This window comes from Macrobrachium rosenbergii, chromosome 4 (assembly GCF_040412425.1).
Source record: "Macrobrachium rosenbergii isolate ZJJX-2024 chromosome 4, ASM4041242v1, whole genome shotgun sequence".
Lineage (NCBI taxonomy): Eukaryota > Metazoa > Arthropoda > Malacostraca > Decapoda > Palaemonidae > Macrobrachium > Macrobrachium rosenbergii.
Genome location: NC_089744.1, coordinates 40,769,099 through 40,789,098, shown reverse-complemented (window position 1 = coordinate 40,789,098; position 20,000 = coordinate 40,769,099). Strand labels below are relative to the sequence as shown.

Genomic DNA, 20,000 nt, shown 5'->3' with positions numbered 1-20,000 from the left:
CTCCTCTGCTAGACCCCTTCCTATTCCTTCCTCCTCCTCCTGAAAGCAACCCCTACACCTCCAAGGGGCGGGGAGTCCTCACCCCTAGAGTCTTGAAACAGTAGCTGCTGGTGCTTGAGTGTGAAGTGGAGAAGAGCTGTCGAGGGACAATGGAGATACCGGGAAGGCGAGAGTGCTATAATTAGGCATCTAGAGTAGGATCTCACTCACACCAACACTCGCACCTTCGACACTTAACAACGCTCCCTCCCCCTACCCCTCTCCCTCCACCCCCTCTCTCTCTCTCTCTCTCTCTTTCTGAGACTCTCTTAGGGCAGATCCCAACCTAGCTCCTCAACCCCCCGTCCCCCTCTCTTCCAGAGAAGCCCTTCTCTTTATGAGTTCAAACATGCACACACAATCACAGGCACTGTGACTTTCCCGCGCACGCTTCAATGAGTAAACAAACAAAAACACCTCGACAGACCTACTGTACATTAATCAAAACTCATATTAATGAATTCATAGGCATATGCACCCGTGCAAATGCAAGTGTGCACAAGGAGCTGCAGGGTAACTCCTTACTGGTGGTATACAATGCACAAGTGCATATATACACACACACCATATATATATATATATATATATATATATATATATATATATATATATATATATATATATATCCACTCTCATATAAACATAACATCATCTCCCTCACAGAGGTCGTGACGTCAGAAGTAGTTAGCCTTTCCATTCTCAGCAAGTCTTTTAGGATGAGGCTGCTTGCCTTATGTCCTTCTTCTTTGGGATAAGTCGCCCCTCAGTCGTCTAACTGCCAGGTACATATTCCACTACTCAGGTCACTAGAGCCTCAATTGGATTTCTTGGGAGTAGAGTAAAGAATTCTACGTCTCTTGGGAATCGTACCTGAACCTGTCGGTGGTTAGGAGAAAGCCCATAACACTAATATATATATATATATATATATATATATATATATATATATATATATATATATTTATATATATATATATATATATATATATATATATATATATATATATATATATACATATATATATATATATATATATATATATATATATATATATATATATATATATATATATATATATATGTGTGTGTGTGTGTGTGTGTGTGTGTGTGTCAGAAACGTTTTCCCCTTACAGAGGCTGGTGCCGGAGTTTTAACCTACCGGTTCCTAACACAGATGAGGCGTTTGACCACCTGGTACTCAATTTACCGGTTAGGTCAACAGGGGTCAGAAGTCTTTTGGCATGATCAGTGGGATATTTTTGCATCAATAGCTACAGAATCCAGTGTTTCAAATCTGGGCGAAGACGGCGCAATATGAGCACATCTGTTCAAGCTCCTTGTGCCTCTCTTGTCCTTGAACGTTAATTAGGTACCTTGTAGTAAGGTGTTGGTTACGAGTTGCTCTATGAGCAAGAGCCCGTGCTGGCTGACAGCTGGCTTAATCTACAACAACGGGTGTTGGAAATGGTTGCAGCCGGTAGAAGAAATGCATGTGTCAGCGTGTTCATTCCAAAATACTAATTATATATATATATATATATATATATATATATATATATATATATATATATATATATATATATATATATATATATATATATATATATATGACTATTTATCACATCACCGTGATTCATATACAATCAGAAACAAACGTCCTTTAATATCCAATTCGCTCTACCTCGGAAATAATTTGGATATTAAAGGACGTTTAGCTTTCTGATTGTATATGAATCACGGTGATGTGATAAATAGTCATATTATGGCTACGTGCGACAAACGCACTACACGGTCAACATGGCAGAGGTGGGTGGATATCGTCTCCAAATGCAAAACACCTGAGTTCGACGGGTGAGTTGATGGGAGGCGATATTCACTTATAACCTCTCTTGTGGCCGAATGGGTTAGTGCGTCCCTGTAGTCCTGAGTCCTCGTCCGTTGCTGGTTCGACCCCACGGGACGGTGGACTTATTATCAACTACAAAATTCCCCTTCGGTAACATATATGAAAATATATTATTTCCGAGGTAGAGCGAATTGGATATTAAAGGACGTTTGTAGCTTTCTTATTATATATATATATATATATATATATATATATATATATATATATATATATATATATATATAAATAATCATGTTGCCTTCTTTATCAAGGATGGCTCTACAGAAAAAAACATACAGGTCAGTGCCGCATTTATACTTTACCTCCTAAATTGTGGATGAGACCCAGTATAGAAAACCTCCACAACATCAGCTGCTCCAGATTATCTACATTATCCACTAAGCTTTATCTTGTATGCAACCTTGGGCTTAATGCATATTTAGTCCATTTCCATCTTTCCAGCACTTTCTTGGTCTACTCCTCCCTCTTAATACGAATTGCACCTCCTTTTCCTCCAAGTGTTGTCTTCTATTCTTTCTACATGACTCTGATCCGACCCTCTATTAATGGCAACCTTTTTACCACTTCTTGTTTCCACAATTCCCCACTTCAAGCTCTTTCGCCATTTTAACTATACATTAACAGTTCATCTCAACCGATTCAACCTTTTGCACATAACATCCTACATTTCACTTTCATAAAACAGAGCTGGGTCTAAAATACCTTTGTACATTTCATATCTCCTTCCATTACAGTGCTCCAAGTCTGTTCCCGAACTTTTTCTCGACTTGGCACCTTCTTTGCTTTAACTGTTCTTTGACTCAACTTTTCTCTCTTCCTACCATCACCTTATCTGTTTACTGCTAAATGATTATATATACCATTCATACCAATTATTATTTCAGAGTCCTGGTTTTCATTTACCCTAATAACATTACTCTTGCTCACAATTATCTTCAACTTTCCTCTTGCAGACATTTAAAACCTATTTTACTGGCTTCTGTAGATTTGCTATGCTATCCTCAGTCAGTATTGTCAACCTATACAAAACTCAGTTACGTCTCACCTTTCTATCCAACACCTTGGTACCCAAGTATTATTTCCTTTATCTGACTTTTTGCACCAGATCATCCGTTAAGATATTGAACAATCATGGGGGCAAAACACACCCTTGACAAAGACCACCCTTTTTTGTACCAAACCAGTCACTTTCTTATCTACATATTTTAGCACAAGCTTCGCGTTCATCATTAAAAACGTATTCGCTCTCAACAGCTCACCCTTTACTCCACACATCCTCAAAGCCCTCCACATTGCCTCTCGATCGATTTTATGCTAGCATTTTAAGTATTCACCATGCAAATTTTTCCCATTACTTTCACACTCCACCCAAAAGTGTTTCATAACAAGCACTTGATCTGCACACGCTCTCCCGTGTATAAGCCCACACAATTCTTCCGCTATCATTCCTTCAGTCATGATTCATACTTTCTCCATGAAAATTCTACTCATGACCTCCTCTGGTTTACTATGTAACTTTAGGCCTCCATAATTCTTACAGTTGCCTCTACACCGTTGCACATGTACAGGGAACAAATTCCTTTAGCCTATTTCTTCTAAACCGTTCCCCTATGTAGACAAAATTGCACACCCTTCTCAGCCACTTAGTCAAACCACATTATTACCATCGTACTATGTCAACTCAACTTGTAATTCAATCTTGTCCTCGTGTCTTTCCATTCTTCAGTCTCTTAATTACTCTCTATACATCCTGAACAGTCACCTCCACAAGAGTTATCCAACCTAAACATCCGAAACATCTTCAAAGTACTCACTCCGACTTAGGACTGCATTTACTACATCCGGCTTCTCACCATTTGTATCTTCTATTCAAAGATACATTTATTCATTACCTTTCGCTGCATTTATTTCCCTGTAAAACACTTCTTATTCACCAGAAAGTTCTTGCTCACCTTCTCTCTCTTATTTTTATTACTTGCCTTCGTTTTTAAATTCTTAAGTATCTCATACAACTTCACGTAAACATATATATGGACTTCTCTCTCACATGCACCTGCACGTAAGTTCTTATTTTTTCTCCTCTTCGACGAGCCAAATGGTGAACCATACAAAACTACCCTCTTTAGAGGAATCTGAAAATCGTGATCAATAATTACTGTAATTAAGCAAGCGATTGCAAAAATCTAGATGCAATTAGCATTACCTGATATTCTGGGTGCGGAAGGAAGAAATTTCATATGATATAGGTGCCGTTTGACGTCACGACAACCCAGCACAAACAGACAAAAAAATATATATATATATTTGATTTACGGAGATGATTTCCCGTAGAGTTTCGTGATTGGGTTTTAGTAGCGTTGAGGGGAGAATGTCAGACCCCAGGATTAGCCACGATTACTTGTGATTGGGTCAGAGATTAGTCGGGTATTACGAAGATTAGGGCTGCTATAAGCATTTATTAGATGCACGGGAAGCGACAGAGGAACAATAAGGGCGATACGCGTAGATATTTTTATGGGATTTTCTATACAACGGATCGATGGATTTGAGGTATGACTTCCTCCCCTATCCTAACCTTCCTTCCCTCTAACCCCCCCACCCACACCTTTCCACGTCAACCAATAACATGCATTTTCCGGAGAATATTTCTGCTTTATTGTTTCTTTCGGGCGAAATGAGCTACTTGGCGTTACACGTGTATGCGAATGGCTTTATGTATTTCGTCACGTATTCTGAGAACATTTGCTTACAATATTATTACCTATTTGCTAATATATCACTTAGGTAATACACTATAAGGAATTCGATGATAAGTTTCCGTAATGTCTGCAGAAAACAAAATTTAACAGAATACACATTTTTACTAAGGTATGAGTTTGTAAAGTGATTTGGCAGAATAACTGACTCATGAGAATCATAAGTTGGCGTCACGAAAGCAAGGGTTTTATTTTACTCAAAAAGCTCTGGAACCAAACGAGCTCTGATACACGTCCATCTTTCATCGGTTTACATCACTGTGGCACTGACCTTACCATATGCATACTTTTTTCTTCTTTTCATTTTCTACACGCTTTCGGATTTCCAAAGAAAAGAAAAAGCAAACTTGAAAAAAATTCTCATAATCAATAGTAAACATCTTCCAATTACCGGCTTGCAGCGCTCCCTTTTTTCTCTCTTTATCTCGTGCCATTTTTATCATCGAATTTTCCCTCATCTCCTAATCATTGCCTTCCTTTGTGTCTTGCACCCTTCCATCAGAGTTTATTACCGGCGAATAAAAATAGTATAAGTAATGGTCAATTACTCAACCTTCGCCATTACCCCGTTTGACCTCCCTCTTCCCCCCTCCCTCTCCCCCTCCCCCTCCCACCCAACCTTCCCACCTCCTTCTCAGACCCCCTAAAAGCTCAATCAATACCCTCTGGCAACGGGTAATGGCGGTTATATTCGCTCCGGCAAAAAAAAGCTTGCAAAAAAGGCGAGACAATTTACAACTTAATTAGAAGCAGATCGTCCCAGAAATATGTAGCTGCGAGGTTTCATAAGTCATTGTTTCTGCCATAAAGGTGCCCGAGTCCGACCAAAATGTGCAGGATAAGGGCATTAATTAGCGAAGCTCATTACATGCGGAAGGTGGGAGGTGTTTTACTCCCCCGTCATGGCTAATGGATGGCCAACGTCAACTTTTAAATGTTATGAAGAAGCGCCACTGACTGCTTATCTGTTCGTTGCTTTGATGCTGTGACACTCATTTCTTTTCTTCTTCTTATGCACCGTAACTGTGCATTTCAAGACGATGCTTCTGAAGAACTTCGTTTTCTTTCCTTTTCTTGGAAATTTTATTATTCTTGATTTAAAAAGATATATCCACCTGATTTTATGCGTATCATTATCATCATATCGACAACTTTTATTCCTCTCATTATTACTATAATTATCGTTAATAGTATTACTACAACTACAAATCTAAATCCTCTTCTTAGTGCGCGTCTTTTGCTTTCCCAACCTCTAAACACACAAATATTTCAATACTTCGTGTAAAGAAGTCTTATATCCTGCAGTAACTGCAGTTGTAAAACGCCATATATCTATAACGACAACTTTAGTTACCCTCTGAAAAGGTCACCTTGCGCAACCTACATCTATAATCAATCGAGAGGTTTCTTTTCCTATTATATGCTGCATCAATCAATGCAACGTAATGTAACAAAAAAAATTGTTATGTACGTCTGGGCACAATGTTGATAAAAGTGTTATTTGAAGAGCGGATATTTTGATTTTGTTAACTCCTTCCCCAGGTAAACATTCGGAACACAAATCGGACAGTTCTCGAAATACTATTGTTTACAACTAACTTCCGGAACAAACTAAAATGCTGTGACTGAACCTCCTTCCGAGTTTTAATTGGACAAATACAGTTTTTGTCAAAAAAACAAAGAAGCACGGAACAAGGGGAAAAGATAGAAATGACAAGACCGCATGTAATTAAGAGAAATGATAATCAATCCATAAGTGGCAGCTAAAACAGAGAACGAAGTAAAGGTGAACACCAACAAGAAGGGAAAGGATTGCGTGATCATCGTGAGTTCCAACGAACGGGAGCACTGAAACACAAAGACCGCTCAAGGTCACGATTCGGGAAGTAAATGAAATAAGTGGTATTACTGCGTGTGGTAACATTCAGCAAACTAGTGTGCTTGCTCCGTCAAAAATAACGGCAATTTATAACTAATTTTGAAATTACATCATAATTTAAGATTTATGAAGCACGTAAAGCATATTAGCCCGCTGGGCATTTTCTAGTTCAAGATTCTGTAACAGGCCAATTAAGCTTTTACGTGAATATACTGACAATCATGTCTCGAAGACTGCATATCAACTTTCCACCGACCCAGATTTGAGGTTTAAGTAACCACAAACACCTCTTGAGGATTTTCTGGAACTCGGGGAGAGGTCACTGGTGCAATCAGAATATCGGGTTTTGGAAATCTCAGTAAAATTTTATCAAAACGCATCAGACTTAGCTGGTGTTTCAGATTATTAGCAAAATTTAATGAACAATTTCAGGAATCATGTCGGAAATTTCGAATTTGTTATATGAAAGTCCTTCTGATAGTCTTTTAATATAGATCAAGTACGCAAACAAACAAACGCATCTGGCGACCTAAACTTTCAAAGAACTTTGAGAGGATTCATGTTAACTATTTTTAGGACGGTCAGTTTCGTATCAATTTAGGTCAAGGTTCAAATGATTAGAATTTCGCCCTGCCTTATTTTCTGTAAATAATGACCAAGAAATCAACAAACAGCAAGAAGGAAAGAAGTGTTTCTTCTAGATGCAATTATATGTACATACAAATGTATAAAGTTTATATTGCTTCTGCTACAAAATTATATTTTCCTCTAATTTTGTTGAGCATTGTACTAGAGAGAGAGAGAGAGAGAGAGAGAGAGAGAGAGAGAGAGAGAGAGAGAGAGAGAGAGAGAGAGAGAGAGAGAGAGATTCACTAATTTCCTATGCGACCGTTAGTATATAAATTTTTTGCGGAAGTTAAATATCTTATAGAAATAGTATTATTTACAGCATTCTTCCCTTTACAGAGAGAGAGAGAGAGAGAGAGAGAGAGAGAGAGAGAGAGAGAGAGAGAGAGAGAGAGAGAGAGACTTCTTAGAGTCGACAAGATTCCACTCAAGTGGGGAAGAAGAAGCTACTCACACAATTTCACGTAAAGAGGTCTCCCTCGGATATCCACACTCCTGGGCGCTACTTATCGACAAATCCCAGACGGAAGGTGTGCCTATACCTACTCTGCAAAGCCTTTCTCTCTTACTTCCTCACTTTTACACTCTCTCACTTTCTCACTCCATCTGTCTGGCTCTCTTGAGGGGAACCTACACGTAACAATGAAGACTCAAGATTATATTGATTGCCACTTATCGCACCTCTTCATCACTTGCATAAGTGCGAGGTAAGACACCTATGGTGGACCTCGACATAAGAGCAGCGTGACCCGCAATGACCTTTGGGCCCCTCGGCTCTGTGGTAATTGGCTCAGACACCTCGACCTTTCTTAGGCTTGTGATGTGTGCGTTGGAAATGACCGGATCCTTGTGGAGTTCCCGGAGCAAAGAGTTTAGTAGCGGGTCACGGCCGCCCTCCTTTGATGTTTTGAATATGGGTTTCAAAGGAGGCTCTCGAGGATCACAAAGAAACAAGAAAGTAACTAGGCCAGGTTATTTGCTTTTCTCGTGGCCCGGCCTTCATGTTTTCGTTTCTGACTTCGATGGCCAGTACGTACGGACGCTGGCGTGTTTCAGTGTTACTGTAATTATTGCTATGAAATCTGTCTGTCACGCTAAAAAATCTGGGTTATATGCAAAAGCCTGATATTTAGTAATACCAATAACGTAAGTTGGCTGGTAGGAAATTCTCCCACGTCTTTATTGATCCAACACTGTCTACGATATCACAGATTATACTGATAGTTCTTTAAAACAACGGGGCAGAATGGTTACGATTGGAATTATTTCCAAGCTTCTGGTTTACCAGACTCTTGTACTCGTAATGACCCTCTCCATCTCTATTACACTCCTTGACTTTTTCACCCATAACCAATCATCGGAAATAATAAATATAATAAAGTGAAATATGGAATCGATAATCGGTCAAAATTAGTGTGAAATAATCATATAACGAACAACATAATAACACTATGGGTTAATTTGTCTATTCCATCGGTCTTTACAGAATAAAGTTGGTGAGCAGGCTTCAGTTTGTGAATTTCATCTAAATTATACTTTTCAAATAATAATAATAATAATAATAATAATAATAATAATAATAATAATAATAATAATAATAATAATAATAATAATAATAATAAGAGGAAATGGGAATTACAAGTCCGACAGTGAGATGGAGATATAAACCAATGTATGACATGCTGAATAATTGGCAGTTCACGCACATAAAACGGTCCTGCGAAATGCCTAAAACGGAGGAAGCTGCAGTACTTTCAGAAATAAGCAGGAAATTGAAGTGAGTGTAGAGGAACGGAGAGGCATAGAAAATGGGCGATAAGTCAGAGAAAAATATAAAGGAAAATCACAGTAGAAAAACAAAATCCATAAAGCAACGCATAAGAAAGCCGCGCTAAGGCGTGAAACCCACACAGGAACTGGACGGAAATCAAAGAAATACATATGAAAAGAGCTCCACCAGACTTCGTTCAATTCCACTCATAACCGAGATGAAATGTTTTACATTACGTCATTCTGGGACTCTTGTCTTACTTATTCCTTAGCAACAGCGGACACGACTGGATTATTTTTTACAACTTGAATCACGTAAGTGTTGGCAACGAAACATGGAGATATATTCCCTTAGAGTATTTGCCATTTTCTCTTGCTTGTACAACTGCTTCCCATACACGCACACAAATGCACGCGCACCCATATATACAGTACATGCACACATACATACATACATACGTATATATATGCACTTCTGTCAACCGGTGTTGGAGGCTATGTTATATATATATATACACATATATGTGTGTGTTTGAATATTGTTTCTTTAATTACACAATTCCAATTGTTCCGAGTGTGCTGCCATTGCAATATCGGTGAAAATGATGCAACACCAAACTAAACGACATTTCTTTGCATTCCAAACTCAACGAAATGTATTGACATCAACTTGAACTCTTTTCATCAATATCTCCACACCAGAGGAATCAAAAGTCTCTTCATTCATATGAACGTAATCCGTCAACACTTTCAAATCTAGATATGGCACATTCTCCCCGACCCTTTCTCTCTCTCTCTCTCTCTCTCTCTCTCTCTCTCTCTCTCTTCACACATCACTACTAATTAGAGAGCTAGAGAGCAACATCAGGTGAGAAGATCCAAGGGTCTTCACTTAATCCTTATGTAAGGGCTTCCCTTTGATGTCAGGCCTCCCAAAATTCTCTTCCTCTAGGCTTACACACACACACACACACACACACACACACACACACACACACACGCCATTCTTTTAATTGTAAAGGAGGAAGGATGTAGGTTTTCTGGCTTCGTGGCCTTTGAAATAATTGCTGTTTTAAGAAGAAGAAGAACGAAGAAGAAGAAGAAGAAGAGAAGTATAAAGACGCTCGGTTGATGGGAGCGCTATGACTATGGGTAGAAAATAGTTCGTTTCTTCGCCAATAGATGGCATCCATTGTTGTGTATTGATTGGAAAATCGCATAGAATCTGTTCTTGGGTTAAAAGGAAGAAGCATTACGTATGAATTTTCTAAGGTGATGGGAGCGATGGATATAAAAGTTGAAGTTTGATATTTTACCTTTAGATGGCATAACGTTGTTAATAAATCGTGAAAATAAATATGGAATCTGTACAAATCGGTCTGTGAAAAAAGTATGATGACCAAAATAATAATTTACATTAATTTGCCTCTTAAGAGATACAAATGAAGGGCAAAATATTATGTCTGGAAAGAAAAAGGTAAATAAATAAAAAAAACTTCATGTGATAGCTAATCGGTTAATTGGAGATCATGGGCGGTTGTTAGAAAACTCTGAATAAACTGGTTAGTAATAGACTCCATAACTGCTTTGTTGACTAAGACGTTGGGAAATACAAGAGATAATGATGTAATGCATTTACTCCAATAAATGAGTGAATTAATGAATAAAGGGAAGATAAAATGATCAGTGAAATTAGAAAAGCGACACTAATGCATCTATTAACGAAGGTGCAGCGCATTACCTAAAAGACGCGTGAAGAAAAGATCAAGAACTTTAATAAATTCGAAGTGCAATACGATAATGGCTCGCTTAATGATGACTAGAAAACGCGGCAGCCAAACAATAAACATAAACAAAAAGGGAAGAATTAAGCTTTGTGGATTAATTGGTATTAAAATACCTTACTTTCACGCGGATGATTGCATGCAATTGCAGCTCCATTTTCCCTATATATCGCTGGAAGATCCAAAACTCATTAAGGAGGAAATAGCGAATAACAAAATCCATCGGCCCAAATTTTCCACAATTATAATTACGGTTAAGTAGATGCGGTAATGACTTCGGCGCGTAATTGAAATTTAGAAATGCTATCTAAGCACCAGACTCGATTATGAAAATGGCCTCTCCGCTCGCTCCCGAGTCCGTCACTTCCTCTGTTCATTTGCGTTGCGTAATGTGCGTACGTTTCATACTTCATTACGCGCAAGCGTAACGGATACGCACATGTATGAATCACTGCGTAAAATATTTCATGCACTGACTGGGCATTAATAACTCATAGAACCCTAGTGATGGGCATCTGTGTAGAGATTCGTGGATCTCTTAGCTCTGTGTGTTCCGGTGAATTTGGTAAATAACGATTTAAGTTCTTAATATTTTATGTATCAGCTTGAATGTTTTCATGATATGACGAGGTACAATTTTTGCCATAAAATATACATACATGCATACATATACACATACGCAAACACGCACAAACATAAAATATATATATATATATATATATATATATATATACATATACATATATATATATATATATATATATATATATATATATATATATATATATATATATATATATATATATATATATATATATATATATATATTTATAAATACACATGTGTGTAGGTTATATATATACAGTATATATATATATATATATATATATATATATATATATATATATATATATATATATATATATATATATATATATATATATATACTGTATATATATAAAGTCTATTATGTGTAGAACACGTGTCTTAAAATTTTCACAAACATGAAGAGAGAGAGAGAGAGAGAGAGAGAGAGAGAGAGAGAGAGAGAGAGAGAGAGAGGTTATCCGTCGCAGAAAAACAGCCATAAGAAAGCGGTACATTAATGCAGGAAAAATATTTTCTGTTATTATTTTATTAGGGTGTTGAGAAAGCGTCTCGTATTCCTGTTCTGTACTCTCTCTTCACACATAAATTTCTCTCTCTTTTCTATAATATATATATATATATATATATATATATATATATATATATATATATATATATATATATATATATATATATATATATATATATATATATATATATATAACAACATGCTCGGCATGTATGCGGTCTGAGCATAAAACTAAATAGCTCTGTATCTATATTTAGTATAAGTGTCTTTTTATCTTTAACGCGGGTCATAGACTGGGCTGCCCTCACCAATAAGATGAGCAGAGCCGATGGTACTCGAAAAGTAGGGTGTAAATGCATAAACCCAGGCTATTTTTCCCCCTCTTTTATTTTGCGACCATCCAGTCCCTAAATAGGCCTCTCTGGCAGGTGGTGGTCGCGCATTGTTCAAAAACACTAGAGAAGTGGGCGGCTTTATCGGGATGTGCCGCCGTGTAGATCGTTATCATGATAATTTTCCATAATTAAACGCTCATCAAGAGAGAGAGAGAGAGAGAGAGAGAGAGAGAGAGAGAGAGAGAGAGAGAGAGAGAGAGGTAGTTTTGCGCTTTCTTTCGAGCTTTCTCTTGAGTATCGTCGAAATATTACTATATTTTTATTATATTTTCTAAGGAAGTGATGGCACAACCTTAATCACATGATTTTCTTATAGGCAATTAATAATACTGACCGATTTATTACAACAGCATAATTTATAAAACTTTTTTTTTTTTCTAAATATTTTCTAAAATCCTGACATTAGTTTGATATTGATGAACAGTGATAAAATAGACACTTATCTTTAATACCGGAAAAGAAAAAGGGATGAAAATACATGGCAATGGTGCATTCTTTCGTTTAGATTATGATCACGAAACTTTTATCAACATGCTGTAAAAAAAATGTTTCCCTCTCTGGAATAAAGGCCACCTATAATAACTGAAGTTTACAAGTGTATGGTTATAATTCCAACTCCCTGAATCTCAAAGATTATTGGGATAAAAGCATTAACTATTTCTTCTAGCAAGACAACAAAATCTCAACAATCTCAAAGATTGTTGGGATGAACACAATAATTATTAATTCTAGCAAGAAAATAAATTCCGTAACGTTTATATGAGAAAAACCTTCATTTTACTTTGACTTTTTTTTTTTTTATGAAATCTAGTAGTGAAAGTAAATTGCGTAAAAAAATACAAAGGAATAAATGTCAAATTTAAATATGGATCGAGTGGGTATCGAAGGTTTCTAAGTCTTCCTTCCAACTATGGAATCTCACAAATTTCCTGTTTAAATCTCTCTCTCTCTCTCTCTCTCTCTCTCTCTCTCTCTCAATTCTCCACCTGTCGCTGCATACCATTAACCAAGGTCTGACCACAGACGCCCTCCCTAAAGATTCTCGAATCTCCAGCCAGGCCGATGACCCTAATTGACCTAGGGTGCGCAGGTCAAGGAGAAGGAAGGGCGGGTGTGGACAGAAAGGATTAACGGGTATCTCGAGAGGGTCGAAGGATCATCCACGTCCCGATACACTTCCTCTGAATGAAGTGGAAAGGCCTTTAAAAGGTCACTTGTTATCTGAAAGGGATAAATACGCAGCAAGAGTGGGCTTAAAATACACCTACATATTTCGGCAGTCATTTTTCTTTTAATTTCAGTAATACGTTGTTGGGAGAAAAATGCAGGCCGAAAAGTATTAAAACTATGCTATTTGACATTTATATTATTCGATAACAGGTTTGTTTTTGTCTTAGCGTAAATTACTCAAGAAGATTCCCCTAGCCGACTTTACTGAGCGAGACATGTAACAGGGGAAGTAAACTTACGCAAAGACTCCAACAACCAGAAAAAATCACAAAACGGCAGCAAAAAAGGAAGAAACCATGTGTGCCTGTCAAGGAACTATCATTGTCATTAACCAGCAACGATAATAATCAGTTTCGAAATTCTGTCATAACAGCGAAAGGTTAAGACGCCAAAAAGAGATGAGTAAATAGAGTAAGTTAAAACAACCGTGAATTTGTTCATTGCTCCCCCCCCCTCCTTTTTTAAGAGTAACTGGCCCCGAAGTCGTAATTCAAGAAAAGAAAGTCTGGCTTAAAGAAATGAAATAAATCTAGACATTCGGTAAGTAACCATTAGTATCCATATCAGAATCTTGAGCGAAATTAATTCATACCAAAGGCAACACACGAGCACCCAGATACCAAGTTCTAGAACACAGCAGTGTGTCAGACACTTAGAAGAGGGATCGCAATCTCTTATAACTGACAGGAAACTGGTAATAAAACTAACTGGAATTGCCTGCGACTTATACGCGCACAATAACGTAAACAAAACTACTCACTGACCTCAAGTATTCCAGCTACAGGAAAAGGTCAGACCGCTTTTGAAAAGAGAGAGCTGCATCCACACGATCTAACAGGAACCGTAGCCGTGACTTACCTGTATCCTGTCTTCGGGAAGATCTGTCTTCAGCGAGAGCATCTCGCGGGCGTAGACGTCCGGGTAGTGGGACTCCTTGAAGGCCTTCTCCAGCTCTTCCAACTGGAAAGAGGTGAAGATCGTCCGGCTGTAAAGAGGAGGAGACGAGAGAGGGAAATTAGATGAGCAGAGAAGTCAAACATGATAAAGAAAGTTTCAGTTAAAAATATAATAGAAGAGTCAAAATGTTCTTTTGGGAATAGAGAGGGAGAGAAGAAAATAAAGTAATTTGAGATTTTAAAAAATTATCATAGTAGAAAGAAAGAGACTTGGTTTATATGAGAACAAGGAAAATGTAGGTGGGCTAAATATCGACAACAGAAGGTCAGGTTAATTGATAAGAAAGGGCAGAAAATGGTCAGTCGAATGAAATAAAACTGATTTAAGAAACAGGAAGAAAAAGACCCTCAGAACTAAGATTCTTACAAATTAAGTCCTAATTATGAATTCTAGAGAGAGAGAGAGAGAGAGAGAGAGAGAGAGAGAGAGAGAGAGAGAGAGAGAGAGAGAGAGAGAGAGAAGGGGAATGTTCAATTGAAGGGAAGCAAGAGAAAAAAATGTCACTTGATAAAAAACGGAAAAAGACGTCATTCGAGAACAGAAAATAAGAAAAGGAATATCAGTAGAAAACAGGAAACACGAGGAAAGGTTTAATTGAAGACAGAAAAGAAAAAAATATGGAGAGGATATACAGGACAAGAGGCAGATACTTGAGACTTGCATTAGTGAATATTTCGTAGAAAATGTGTTAAGACTCTTCCTCTCTAGACGCTGAAAGTCAATATCCACTTCAGTTTCCTGAAATACTTGAACTGTCTATGACTATGAGGTACTGTAGATATATCATCATATTGCGAAGAAATTCTAATAGGATAATAAATATTACACTTTTTTAAATATAGATTTTAGCTCAGAAGATTACACATTTATTGTAAAATGTAAGGTAAAAACTACAATGTACAAAAGTTATCATAATGAGAAAATAGAGAATCAATGATGTTCACAAAAAGTTCTCTGATTATCGACCTTCAACTCTGTTCCAAGAGGGAATTGATCGGATGGCTGCATGTGCAGTCACGGAGGAATGTCCCGATTTCTAGAATTTTACTAAAAACAGCAAATAAAAGTTACTAAAGTTACAGAACTTCGCTGAATACGAAAATAAAAATCCTTACCTCATCCTGCGCGTTTCTTCAGGCACGTGAATATGAAAGATTTCAACTGTTTCTCAATATTAGCTGTTCACATTATTCTAATTTACCATTAAAAGAAATATGTACAAAGGTGTTAACGGAAACTCTTCGCTCCCTAGGAAGGAACAAACGCCTATGAATATCCAACCTTATGTTATTCTATAAAGGACTCCAGCAGCTTCTGACCAGATGACAGCTGATGCATTCTAGGTATACCATCTTCTTTGCCAAATGGAATCTCGTACAACTTTCAATTATCAACATGTTTATAAAAATGGAAATTCATTATAAACGACTTCAATTGTAAGCGTACACACTCCAGAGGAAGCATACAAAAAAATAAAAAAAAAGCAATAAAGAAAAAGAAAGAAAAGAAAAAAATGCAGACGTCCGCACACCTACCTCCCCGCCGCTCTCAAGAACCCGCGAGTCAATGTGAAGTGTGAAGATGGGAGAACACGAAAGGAAGTGTAGGGGGTAGGTGGTGGGGAGGGTGAGGAGGAGGGCGACTAGGGTGGAGAACTGGGGAAGGTGGGGATATGGGGGTGTATACAGGAAGGAGAAGAAAAAACAAGAGGGTAAAAAAAAAAAAAAGTTGTGCAGTATCATTCGGCCATCAGAAGGTCCTACACTCGAGGCCCTCAAACACGCCATCTACCCATTGTACAGAACAACCTCTCGGTTAAAAAACGAGAGCCGGCAACTATTGTACTGAAAAAAATGAGAGACATGCACGGCCGTAGATTTCTTTTCATATTATTGAGACTAATTAACTGCTGGAATTTCTCAAGGCTAATTTCTCGACCTACTTTCTCCCATCGAATTTTCAAAAGAAGCTTCACAAAGGGGAGCCATCGTCTCAAGAGAAGGAGAAGAGATAGGAAGGAAGAGTGAGGTTTCTTTGAAGTCTCATCATAGGCCTAATCTACAATTACATTATTATGTATATCTATTTTTATTCTTTTCTCGTTTCAGCTCTCCGAAACAAACGCGTTATGATCTTGAAGGAGAGAGAGAGAGAGAGAGAGAGAGAGAGAGAGAGAGAGAGAGAGAGAGAGAGAGAGAGAGAGAATGGCCCGTTCTACTTAATTGTAAATCTTAATGATTTAAAATTATAGGCAAAAAAAATGATTTACATGCAGCTTCATTACACTAAGCAGTTACGAGAGCTAATAATTACTAAGTCTAAGGTCTCTCTTTTTCTGTCTTCCTCTTTCTTTTCGACAGGTTCTATTTCAATCACTGGTCTGTTGAACCCGCAGAAGAGAATTCAGTCCTCATATGGCTCGTAAAACCTGTCAGACCAACTCTTCTCACATTTTCTCCGTGGATATTGGTAGCTCTTTCCTTCTATTATCAGGCTTTGGAATCATAGTCCTCATGTTTTTCCGTACGCTAATAGCCTTTCTTCCAGCAGAAGCGAGTCTATCGTTTCCTCCCTGGTTCATGCCCACCGTTTTCTTCATTTTCTTGTTTCAGTATATGTTTAAAGGTAAATGGATGCCTAACAACAACAGTGATTACCGAATAATTTATATAATCACAGCTTATAATGTATGTGTGTGTCATACCAGTTTTTACTGTTTTACAAGCCCAGAAACAATCGTAACTGGAAAAGGTGAATGATAGCCGGCCACAAGGCTCCAGTAGAGAAAGAAGCCCAATACGGAAAAAGAATAAACAACAAATGACAAAGAGAAACAGTAAGATAAATCTCACAGAAAAACGAGCAAGATAAATAAAGAATAACTGTGAAGTGAGACTCGTGTTAGCTTGTTCAGCGGAAAGGATTTGCACCAAGTTGAACATCTGAAGTGCCAACCATTCAACTGCATGATTAGAAAGATCATTCCACAATTTGATTACAGCAAGAATAAATCTCCTAAAATAACTGTTTGGTATTGAACCTCATATAACAAAAGGCCAGACTGAAAATTAACAGTGTATGTACCACAACGCGGCGCATGGTATGTTGTCTAGGAGGATCTGAATGCAAAGGATGATTAGAATATTGCCAGAGTTTAAATACCAAGACCTGGCGTAAGTCACTTGCTAAAGACCAAACTGGGAAACATTGTTCAGAAAGATTTTATCAATGTGTTGTTACTATTTGCAGTTTAAGAAGGTCTAAACTGAATATATTTCTCAAGGATGAATTTGTAATCGAGAATGATGCACAGAATTTTACATGAGGAGCTTGTACAGTACTTAGAAAGAAAGTGAGTGAGAATATCTGTACTGGGGGCAAGGGGATACAGTATCCCATATAAAGGCCGCCACTAACGTTCAGTCATACCTGCGCAGTTATGCTTGTACAGTCAGCCTGTGCAGGCAAAACTGAACTCACTAACGTTCAGTTATGCCTGGGCAGTTATGCCTGTGCAGACAAAACTGAACGTTAGTGGGTTCAGTTTTGCCTGCATGGGCCGACTGTGCAGGCATAACTGCGCAGGTATGACTGAACGTTAGTGGCGGCCTCTACACTGTTTTTTTTTTAAGGGATATGCGAACGGGTCAGACTAGGGGTCTCACAAGAGAGAGAGAGAGAGAGAGAGAGAGAGAGAGAGAGAGAGAGAGAGAGAGAGAAATGAAAAACTAAGTCGTTTGCCCTTTTCCCTTTTGTGAACACGCAGGAACTGAGAACCATCCAAATCTGGAAGCACATGTAACACAATATAAATAACCACGGTCACCACCAACAGGTTCCCGACAATTGCCACGCAGAGTCTTCATGAATATTCCTGCTTTACAACTTCGTGGCATAAGAAAATCAGATTATTCTCTTATCCCAGTTCTTTCGTTCTAAGAAAGATCCAAATCTACACATTTCGAAATCGACTCGTAAGTTAAGTAAACAACAGCTAAGATAACAAACCCATGACGAAAGGGTTGTATTCAAGGAAAAAGTACCTGAAAAAGTCCTAAGTTCTCAGTGATTCCTTGGTCTTCTTAGACACTAAGTGTTTGTTACGGCTTCTCAAGCATCGCTATGCTGGACGAGGTCCGTGATGATTTTCAGACAAGTTGGTGATTACAGGATACACGCTTTCTTTCATATTGCTCTAGTTATAGTTTTCTTGTACAACAAACAAAGATAACATTGGTAACAATAATACGAATAACAGAAATTAAATTTTAATGAGAGAGAGAGAGAGAGAGAGAGAGAGAGAGAGAGAGAGAGAGAGAGAGGGGGGGGCGTCAACGTCTCTGGATGCATCTGGACTTTGCAGCGGTATAACTTTACAAAACGTTTAACAGAAAGAGAATTCTTTACTAAGAAATGTTTCATATAAAAGTGCTGTAACATTCTGTGCGATGATAGTTTGATTAAATCAGTGACTTATCATTTGCATTATTCAGGATTTTTTTTTTGTATCCAGTCGATAAAGTTAAATTTGAAACCTTGTATGTGTATTTTGAATAGTTACGGGATGTCAGCGAAATTTCATTTCATACATGAATTGAAGGGAATACCAGTCTTTATCTGTGTGACTTCGGTCATCTTATGTGCTATGCTTCGTTGTCATATACCATAGGAACTTACATAACCGATGATCTCAACCACTGGGTTGCGCTATATTCTTCCAGTCTTAGTGTTAAGGGTAGCCTCAGGCCTAACCCATGCCTTTCACTGTTTAGCGTCTAAAAAAATATTTGCTTGTTTACTCTTTTTTCGTATGGACGTCATTTAACCACTTAAAATTAATTTTACGTAAAAATCATTTCAAAACTTGCTTTTATTTCTTTACTTACTTTCTTTACAGATACGGGCATCTTGTCTGAGACAAAATTGCTAGCAGATTGAATGGCCCCCATCTTATCCCAGAAGAAACAAAGATATGAATTATCCTCATAATAACAATTTTAAGTGAAAACCAAACGAATTAGCATCGATGTCTTAAAGTCGCCAGGAAACGGGTTTTCTACAAATTCTCTTCAGGATACAATGTTTTAGTGAATAACATTGCGCATTCAATTTCGACATTAGTATCATCATTATCATTATCATCAAGACGCGTTATTCTTATTTTCCCTACAAAATTGATTATAAGTTCATACTGTGTAGAGCTATATAGCAACTGACCTTGAGATTTCCACAGATTAGACTAAACAGTTTCGAAATGGCCACGACAACACTGCGCGACAGAAGAAAGATAATGCCAGAGAATAAAAAAAAAGAAATCTAGAGTGAATTGCTTTGAATTTTTTTTGCCAATATACTACGCATTGAGTTCAATTGTACTTATGTCGGAAGACTTACACCTGTCTAATTATTTATTATTATTGCTGAATAACATAGGGTAAAATGCAAGTACAGCATTGCCAAATTGCGATCAGTTTTCCTCTATTAAATATAAGGAATTGCCAAAATGACTTCAGCAATTCTGAAATGTTCTCTGACAATGA

General features: G+C 37.6%; 1 protein-coding gene across 2 annotated transcripts in view; it reads right to left on the bottom strand.

Moving 5' to 3' along the window:
• The window catches only part of LOC136833036 (visual system homeobox 1-like), a 335,854-nt gene that overhangs the window by 48,514 nt on the left and 267,340 nt on the right, over positions 1-20,000 (bottom strand). For both annotated transcript variants that reach the window (XR_010851362.1, XM_067094690.1), the window contains one exon: positions 14,362-14,488. Coding sequence is in view for 1 of the 2 variants with exons in the window: in XM_067094690.1 (XP_066950791.1) it covers positions 14,362-14,488 (127 nt within the window). In the remaining variant the exon portion in view is untranslated. The remainder of the gene's footprint in view (positions 1-14,361; positions 14,489-20,000) is intronic.